This window comes from Austrofundulus limnaeus, unplaced genomic scaffold (assembly GCF_001266775.1).
Source record: "Austrofundulus limnaeus strain Quisiro unplaced genomic scaffold, Austrofundulus_limnaeus-1.0 Scaffold55, whole genome shotgun sequence".
Lineage (NCBI taxonomy): Eukaryota > Metazoa > Chordata > Actinopteri > Cyprinodontiformes > Rivulidae > Austrofundulus > Austrofundulus limnaeus.
Genome location: NW_013952457.1, coordinates 1,329,010 through 1,338,667, shown reverse-complemented (window position 1 = coordinate 1,338,667; position 9,658 = coordinate 1,329,010). Strand labels below are relative to the sequence as shown.

Sequence of the window (9,658 nt, the reverse complement as noted above, 5' to 3'; positions counted from 1 at the left end):
CTCCAAACCAACATATTAAGATCTTATTTAATTCTTTGTGTTTCAGTGTTTTCCTGTATCCTCCTCAGTGTCCACTTTATGAAAACATTTCAGTTGTTTCAGTAGCAGGCCGTCATCTGTCACTGTCAGGCTCGTTTTTAGGTAATCCAACCACTCAGTGTTCATCATCAACTCAGCAGAGCAGTTCTGTGATTAAAGCAGTGGTGAAGAAAGACAAGAAAATTCAGAAGCTAATCCTCTCTGACAGCCTCATCAGCAGTGAGCTTTCAGCCTGTTTAGTGACGTCAGCTGCAGGACCCACAAAGAGAAAACAGAACCAGGACATGAGCTGAGTTTGCTGAAAGTTACTTTAGAACAGGAACACTGTGGAGTTAAGGTTAGGGAACTGCAATGGAATGGAACAATTTACTTTAAGAGTTTGTGAGTAATTCCTCTTTTAATCCATTTGCTTTAATCAATATTAAAATAACTTCAGCTTCAGTTTGAAACTTGTGATGAGATCCTTTTTTTTGTTTGGATTTCTTTCACTACTTTTTTGCTTCTCATTGATCTGCCTCACCTGCATTCAACAAGCAATCACATAACAATAATACGTCTTATCTTTCATGCTGTTYAGTGATCAAAACAGTTTAGATTGCTCCTTTTTCCTGATTTGTTGACTTTCTGGGGTATATTTARTTCTTGTTTTGTACCACCCTCTGTACATTTGTTATGGTGTTTTGCAATTTTTGGATCGTGCATCGTCATCTTCTCCCTGTTCGCTCCAGTTGCTTCTCAGCAGATTGTARAATTTGTGTAAAGCTGGAAAATTGATTTGCAAATATCTTATCAAGCAGCTGTTGGTAAAAAGAAGAAGAGTTCCTATTTTTTAGTTTTGCTGCTGAGGGGGAAATAAACTCCAGCCCTCACCTGCAGACATGAGATATGGATCATGGTCAAAAAATTAGATCTTGGGTATAAGTGGCTGAAATGATCTTCCTACATAAGGTGGTCAGGCTTAACCTTAAAGACTGGGTGAGGARGTCCATCTCCGTCACAGAGAAGAGCCACTGTTTCTTGTAATGGAAACTAAAAATGAACACTTACAACTCTGACACAACAGTTCYCAAGGCTGAAGAGGCATGCTGCTTTGGATCCATTTTCTTCCCTCGCTTCTCATTTCCTGGCCAAGCGCCTCTCATCAGCAATCACTGTGTGAGAGGTGGGCCATATCTTGGAAATGTCACAAGTTCATGGAGACACACAACTATTCACACTCGCACAGATAGGGGCTACTTGGAGTTACCAATTAACTTRATTTGCATGGTTTTGGTCCGTGGGAGGAAACTGGAGCACCCAGAGTAAACTACAACCAGAAGGATCAGGAGGYAATCCTGCAACCTTCTTGCTGCAAGACAACAGCTCTAACAACTGCTCCAYCATGCCTCAGTTCAATATGACTAAAATGGTTGTGTTGTGACTGCCGAGAGTTATGTGATAGCATGTTTTGTGTCTGTTTTGAGCAGCTGTAGTTACCTTATGAAGACTACAATCATAAAATGCATAAAAAGCATGTACGGTAACCCTGGGTCAAGGGATTGCCCCGTGTGTGYGAAGCTAATCTCTATTCTCATTGATTGTTGTTTGTTAATCTTGATGAGCTGCTTGATGCCTGAAACTGTGTTAACATGTTATTAAAAACTCATCAAAGGTTTTTGAATTGTTTAAATTTGTAAGCTCATATAAATTTTACTACATTTCGCACCACAAGGAGTCTGCTGAAGCKGTTCAAGCATGAGGCCTCCTGGTCAGCTTCTTTTGGAGGAAAACCAAGAGAATATCCAGATCCCACTTAAGGGATTATTTAGCTTTTCTGGCCTTTGAATGACTTGGGATTCCATGTTGAGCTGGAGAGTGTTTTAATGAAGAGGGGTGACTGTTATCTCTACAACCTACCGCAGAAGAGAATAGATGGATGAATACTGTGAACAAAGAAAAAGAGTTAAAACTAAGGAGTGAAGAGTAATGAGAAACAGAATAGCTACAGGAAACCAATATCGGGTCCRAAAGAGAACAAAGTCCAATCAAATYGTGAAATGTTTTCTTATTTTTATTTTCCAGAGTCAGGCGGAGGCACACTATAAAGGGAACCGCCACGCTCGAAGGGTGAAAGGTATCGAGACATCCAAGACGTCTCGTCTCCAAGATGGAGACAAACAGCCCCCTCCTGCTTCACCCTCCCCACCAGGTCTCCTGCCATCCAGCCCTGATCCTACTTATAACAAGCAGGGTGAGCATCACTTTGAATTGAGACATTATCACATGAACGAGTGAAGAATATGTGACAAACTGACACAGCTGAAGCGATGGGACGGTCTGAATTAACGAGAGAGGAGTTTAGTGTCGATTTGTCTTTTGAAATCCTGTAGAAATTTAGATTAATGGCGACAAARTATTTACCAAGTAACTGTGCCAAATGTGTGAATTTATTGAGCAGAAAGCTTTGTGCTGTTTCCAGATGACACTCAGTCCCCTCCCAGCTTCAAAGAGTCACCTTTGACCCCCAGCAGTCTCTCGGCGCAGAACCCAGCAGACACAGAGTGTCCCCTTTTGTCGTCTGTCAGCACGCCTTTGCCGTCCTCTCCGTCCCCTTCTGCAGCCCTCAGCAACCCCTCTGCAGACCCGGACATGCCGTCTCCAGCCCCCAGTCCCTCTTCAGGAGARTCAGAGGAGGAGAAAGCAAAGAAACTCCTCTACTGCTCTCTCTGCAAAGTAGCAGTTAATTCCCTCTCACAGCTGGAGGCACATAACAAAGGTTAGTCCAGCTTTTTCAGAGCTGGCTTGCATTAAATACACTTTATTACAAGCTTTCAAAAGCAATCAAATAAGCCATAAAGTGGATGTTTTGGAGRATTCCTATGAATTTTTAGATTAGAAAACTTAAGCATTCATTGCTGCTGTTCAGTGGAGTTAAACTGCAAAATCTCACTTCCTACATTAAAGCTAATGTCACCCAATCACGCAGTTACAAAAAAAAAAAAAACTCTTACATTTGAGCTTGATATATTTCACATCTGGGGCTTTGGAGGTTTTTATCCTCTCACTTGACATTCAAGAGGTTTGTCCAGATATAATAGAACTGCAAATTAACATCCTTTTTTTTGAAGGACTTTTCACCCACACAGGCTTGAAAGAACCAGGAGCAAAGTTTGAGAGACTTTCAGAGTCCYATTTCTTATTTGATTTTGTTTGARTAGCAGTAATAGATGGGAATACAGATGATCAGAATCATTATTGTGAGMTGTACTTCTTCTTATACAGTATAAGTTGTGTGCTGTCTTCTGAATATTTTATTCAAGCACATTTGATTATTCCATGTGAACAATCATGTTCTACAGTATTTAATGCATTTTTTTTTTGTTCACAGGAACCAAACACAAAACTATCCTGGAAGCTCGAAGTGGACTTGGGCCTATTAAAGCGTACCCACGCTTGGGTCCCAAACCAAGCGCTGAGCAGGGAGGTGAGGTGTCCTCTGACCCGAACACTCAGGAACGCACCTTCCACTGTGAGATCTGCAACGTCAGAGTCAACTCGGAGCTGCAGCTGAAACAGGTGAGAACGACACGCAGTGAAGCCCTGGAGGGAGTTGTTTTACTGAACAACTAAGATTTCTTCTTTTCTCTTTTTTACTTTCYCACTGCAGCATATATCAAGCAGAAGGCATCGAGATGGAGTTGCGGGTAAACCCAATCCTCTTCTCAGCCGGCACAAGAAGCGCACAGACTTCATGGTAMATATTCACTTTGTTTCTCCCACATTCTACATATTTTATCACTTTTCCTTAAAGCTGGCTGTTAAAGATTCATTTTGACGGCATCCTTAGTCACAGTCTGACATGTCTTTATTCTGTCGAAGGAACTTCCAAAAACTCTAGGGGCTGGACTTTTACCAAGTCCTCTGGCTGTTGCTGCGGCGATGGCAGCAGCAGCATCTTCTAATCAGCTGGCTCTACGTCCCCCTGGGCTGACCTCCCACCCTCATCACCCCCATCCCCACCTCCTGCAGGGAACACCCCTGGGCTTGCTGAGGCCGGCCCCGGGCCCCATCCGCACCACACACGGGCCAGTCCTCTTCGCTCCTTACTGACGGTGGAGGACRTGAGGACGAATCAGGAAGAAGCACACTGTGAACTGGAGGCAAACGTGCCATCAAGAGACAAACTTTAATTTATAGAAGATGAAAAGTGTTACTTGTTATCGTGTAGAGAACTACAGTATATTTCCATCCTCTCCGGTTTTCCTTCATCTTTTAMAGTGATAGCTCAGATCTTTTGAAGTGGGGTTCTGTGGAAAACTTTTTAACAATTAATATCTGAGTCATTAATATTTGAACAACTTCAGTTTGGAGGTTAATTCGRACTGGATTAATGAGGAATTGGCTGGTCATTTAGACCAAGAGCAAAGTAGACTGCTCCGTTTTAAAACAATCTAATCCAATCTAAAAAAAAAGTTATAGTGCTACAAGCTAATTTTATTTATAAACCTAACTGTTTCACATTGCATGATTATTTTGGCAAAAAATRATGATATTCATCTAGAAGGTGCTCCAGGCTGCATTGAAATGCAGCTACAATTAATGGCAAATAATGATTGAATTTGATGTAAAAAAAATGTAGGATGAAATTAATATTTAATCAAATAAAATTTGCATGAACCACTATGACATGTTTTAAAAATAGGATTGTTTTTTGTAGAGGAAACCAATTATTTTTTATTTTGACCACACTTAACCACTTATTAGCTCAGTCCAGTTAGACATAAACTACATTTCTTCAAACTGAAGTTAGTCAGTGAGTTATGTGCAACAGGTAAGATATTAATTGCTCATAATCTTTCTACAGATCMCCACTTTAATAAAAATCTGAACTATTTGTTCAATTATCATTGAGTAATCAGCATGTTTGTACAAACAGTTTGAAGAGGAACGTAAACACAAATTTCCACCAATCGTTTTCYAACAGTTTGCAACCTAAAGGCTTCATCCATCATGTGATTTTCCACTTCGGACCTAAAACCCTACCTCTCACGTTTGTTTAAACTGTTCATCTCYGCAAATATTTATCACAGGTTTGAAGCGTCGATATCGTCAAACCCGCAGTTAGTTGTTGTAGTTGCCTGTGGTGTTAGCTGTACAGCGGACTGCACCACTGTAAACTTCTGCCTTTTGTGGTACTAAGAGAAATASGTAGGTTTCTCAGAATTTGCATATCAGTTCTGAAGTTTCTTGCAAACATCATGGTGTACTGTACTTCTACATTTTCAAAACTATATTTACCTCTGCAGGATGCAAACAGGAAGTCAAAGAGGAACAGCAAAAGCTGAGAAATGATACTTAGATTTAAAGCTGAACTGACATACAGAAGAGCTTGAGAAATGTGCACTGTGCAGATGTCAGTATTTGTTTTTGTGATTCATTTACAATGTTGGGAAAAAATCAAAAGGAAAAACACGTTAAAAGAAAATTTGGTCTTTATTGGCATTGTGAAATTTTCACGAATTCCCATCACTAACAGCAACAGTGTTCATAAAGCAAGCAGGTTAATTGCTGTGATGAGAGGTCTGCATGTCACTGTCCTCAGAAACTCAAAAATATGAAAAACCTGTCATCGTTTTCTCACCCGTACAGCACAGCTGAGAGCTTTCAGTGTCTTTGTGAAATAACTTCAACACTGTGAGCACAGCATGACAGTTTTATCATTCATGACTTTAGTTGCAGGTGATCCGTGCACGCTGAGGAGACCACCTTTCAGCAAAATCTGACCAGGAGAAATCGATACCCAAGGTTGAAAGACACCAGCATTATGCTACCGCAGGACAAGAAAAAGGACCGTAGATGAGTAGGTGTATGCAAATAAAAAAAAAAAAACAATAACCAAAACACATCATTTTGTTTTTCTGCTCTGATCTTTGTGAACCACTAGAAAGCTTTAGAAAGTGAAAAATCTGTAGCAATACCGTCAGCACTTCTGTTCTTGTTTTTTTTCAACTGCAATAAAAAAATGTCAACAAACGTAATAAATGTTAGTTAAGACAAATGTATTCAAACTTAAGTGTAAATGTAAATTCTTTTGGGGGGGGGAGTTCATGTCGGGGCTTCCTAATTGTTATTTAAACAGAAAAAAACAGAAAACTATTAAASTGAATTTATGATTGTAAGGAGTGGATAATTGTGTTTTTTTTTCTAAATTAATTGATGAATGATTATTTTTGTAATGCAGAAGGTTTAACACTGGTATATCTAGTTAATAAATTTAAAAAACAATAAAGCAAATCCACATTTTTGTGCTTTAACAAGTAATTATTACAATTKGACTGAGTTTTTGTGTGTCAGTGCAGTAGAGCAAATTAAAAATAAGTTGGTCAGCTTCACAAACAAATAACACGCAGAGAGGAAGTGAGACAATCAGAAAAAAATACCAATAACACAAGAACAGTGGACGTTGGCAACGATAAGGTGAGAATCGGAACAAGTCACTGTTATAATTCTGTTTTAAAAAGGGTTAATGTTGATTTTTATTTAAAATACCTGTTTAACATTTTTTTCTAAATGCTGAGGTATTTAAATATTTCTTTAAGATAAAATTTTATTTTAGTTTCAGACTTCAGTGTTCCAGTTTATCTGTTGACTGCAGCTTGGTGTAAAAATGTTTGCTCCAACTCTTACTTGTGTCGGTTTGGTGCTGATAAAATTTCAATAAGTCTGAATTTGAAGTTAGAATTCAAAGAACAAGTGTCTAACTTTGAAGTTGTTTTTATAGTTTCCGTGGTCAGTGTCTCTGCCAAAGCTTCTGAAGCGACAGGAACCTAATAAAATGCTGCTGAATGACACAAACCACACAGAGGAGGACCTCTTCTCCTGCTACAGTCCTTCAGTGGTGGGTTACCGGTACTTTGCCGTGGTGTGGGGATGTGCCGTGACCATCACCGGTACCGTGGGGAACCTGATGACGGTCCTGGCCTTCGTCCTGGACCCACGTCTGCGGACTCGCTTCAACGTGCTCATCGTCAACCTGGCCATAGCTGACCTCCTGTACTGCACCGTCCTGCAGCCCATCTCTGTGGACTCCTACCTCCACCTCAGGTGGYGCAGCGGCCAGCTGTGGTGCAGCATCTTCGGCCTGCTCCTCTTMCTCTCCAACTCCGTCTCCATCATCACCCTCTGTCTGGTGGCAGTGAGCAGATTCCTCCTGGTTGCAAAGAGGCCTGTTTTTGACCGCGTCTTTTCCAACCATGGACTGACTTTGCTCCTGATCTCAGCCTGGGGACTAGGCCTGGCCAGCTTTGCCCCCCTCTGGTCCGTCTACGTGTTTGTGCCTAATGTGTGCACATGCAGYTTCCATCGAACCAGGGGTCGCCCCTACACCACCATCCTGCTGTTCTTCTACTTCTTTATCGGTTTGGGGTGCGTTGGAGCATTTTACCTGCTCATTTACAAGAAGGTTCGAAATGCATCGAAAGCTCTGCTCCGTTACAGGCTCAGCAGACGCTCGTCCAAGAAGAAGCCTGCCCCTTCAGATCAGACGACTGATGACAGCGGAGTGGAGAGTGGTGCGGCAAAGACAGAAAGCTCTGAACTGAGCAGCCAGCTGGAATTGGACCAAAACACAGATGCTGTTAATCCTGGCAAGTCATGCAACCCCACTCAGGGCTCAGCCACAGCCAAAAAATCATCAAGTGACAACGCGGCCATCCAAAAACCTGCCCCAGCTGCCCCGGCCTCGCAGTCTGCAACTTCAGGAGATGATGGTGAATTCAAGCGTGTGACACGCATGTGCTTCACCGTTTTTCTGTGTTTCGTGTTCTGCTTTGTCCCCTTCCTGATTCTGAACATAGCCGACAAACACAACCGCGCCCCACAGGTTCTGTACATGTTCTGTGCAAACCTCACCTGGCTCAACAGCTGCATCAACCCTGTGCTCTACGCCGTCATGAACCGACAGTTTCGACAGGCCTACAACGTGCTGCTGACCAGAGCTGCTGCTCCCCTCACCTGTCTCTGGTCCTGCTKCCGAGGCTGCAGAGGGTGAAACCATAACCAATGTTGATTTATCATTATGATTGTTGAGAACAAGAGAGATTATACGTGYGATTTATTATTTCTTTACAGCAGTGCTTACTTTTTTGACTGTGGCAGAAAAAAACTATTTTGTCATAAAAGTCAAAAATATTGTTTATTTATATAAAAAAAAGTTTCATATGATGGCCTGATAGTTTCTTTCTCAGTTTGTTCTGATATTAGTAAGACTGTAGATCTGTGAATGCTTCCGGGTTTRTTACAACCAGCCGGTCATCAGAGGACAATTAAATAATGAGCTGGATCCTCTACTTTTATAAGTCTTCACCTCCACCTGGTGGCCATCTCTGATTGAATCACAGGGTTTTCAAGACTGTAAAGGTTGGGAAACCTTTTTGCTCCTGGTTTCTTGACGTCATTCACAGGATATTTKTGATGAAAATGAAGAATGGCCAAAGATATTTTAAATCTTGAAACTTCCTCATTGAGAGCTATTTTCCACCAACTCGGCAGCTGAATTTAAGGAAACTTTTTGGACGTCTTTTAACATCTGATTACATAGAACAAACTTTCCAGTTTTACTAAATYAGTGTTTCTATTTTGAAGACCACAACATTTATTTTTTACAGTAAATGTAGAAGATAAATGCTCTTCTGAAGATAAGGTTTTAACTTTTTAAAACTGATTCTTACTCATTTTATCTCTGATTCACATATTCATATTGATTCATGTATTTCTTTTACAAACCAGGCAATCAAATACCCTGACCAAATTCATTTTTGCTACTGTTGAAAACCCCTTTGTAAGATGTTTTGAATAATACAGCGTTTCAACTATTAACAAAATGAAAAAATATAAAAATAAAAGGAATGCTGCAAAAAAAGTGTGGCAAGTATATTTTTTCAAAGATTCAAGCTGTTAAAGTTGTGATATGTAAGACCACTATATTAAACATTAAGTCTTTCATGATTACTTTTTCATTTATGCTAACGTTGCTAAATATTTGTTTTTTGTTTGAAATAAAGTTTAGTTGAGATCTGCTGTCACAAAGCRACAAAACAACTTAGATCCTGACTTGTATCCTTCCATATAAAAAATAAAGAAATAAATGTTCTGGACAGGAAACAGTCTTCATCAACACTTATAACTCTGTTTTAAAGAAAACAAAGTTTAAATAATTTGGCTCATTTCTGTTTTGCATTTCCTTGCATGTATTTTTGTGTTTGAGCAAATTTTAATTATGGCTCAGTGACAGGAGAAGGAAGTTCCCACTCAGTTAAAAAGGAACAAGCCGTTTGATGTGAACATTTTTATGAGTCTGTTTGTTCTTATTAGTTCTGTATGATAACAGTAAAGCTTTGTCACTAGAGCAATAATCTGATGGTGACTTTTATTTTGTGAGATCTACGCATGTACTGTAGTAATGAGACAAAAAACAAAAAGTATTGTGTTTTTTTGGTGTACATGTAACTTTTTGTGTTTTCTCTGTATGGAAACATTTTGTCATCTTTCCTTATTGCACCATAGAACCTTTATTTATTTCTTTCTTTCTTTCTTTCTTTCTTTCTTTCTTTCTTTCTTTCTTTCTTTCTTTCTTTCTTTC

General features: G+C 40.0%; 2 protein-coding genes across 3 annotated transcripts in view; both read left to right on the top strand.

Moving 5' to 3' along the window:
• Nucleotides 1-6,197, top strand: part of LOC106518037 (zinc finger protein 385A) — a 40,547-nt gene extending 34,350 nt beyond the window's left edge. For both annotated transcript variants that reach the window (XM_014009120.1, XM_014009121.1), the window contains exons 4-8: nt 2,101-2,269; nt 2,498-2,794; nt 3,407-3,594; nt 3,686-3,772; nt 3,898-6,197. In XM_014009120.1, the coding sequence (XP_013864574.1) occupies nt 2,101-2,269; nt 2,498-2,794; nt 3,407-3,594; nt 3,686-3,772; nt 3,898-4,128 (972 nt within the window). In that variant the 3' untranslated portion in view covers nt 4,129-6,197. The remainder of the gene's footprint in view (nt 1-2,100; nt 2,270-2,497; nt 2,795-3,406; nt 3,595-3,685; nt 3,773-3,897) is intronic.
• A 656-nt stretch (nt 6,198-6,853) lies between these two features.
• Nucleotides 6,854-8,068, top strand: LOC106517958 (G-protein coupled receptor 84-like). The gene has a single exon (XM_014009013.1). It carries the CDS (start codon nt 6,854-6,856, stop codon nt 8,066-8,068), a length of 1,215 nt encoding a protein of 404 aa, XP_013864467.1.
• Nucleotides 8,069-9,658: the final 1,590 nt, after the last annotated feature.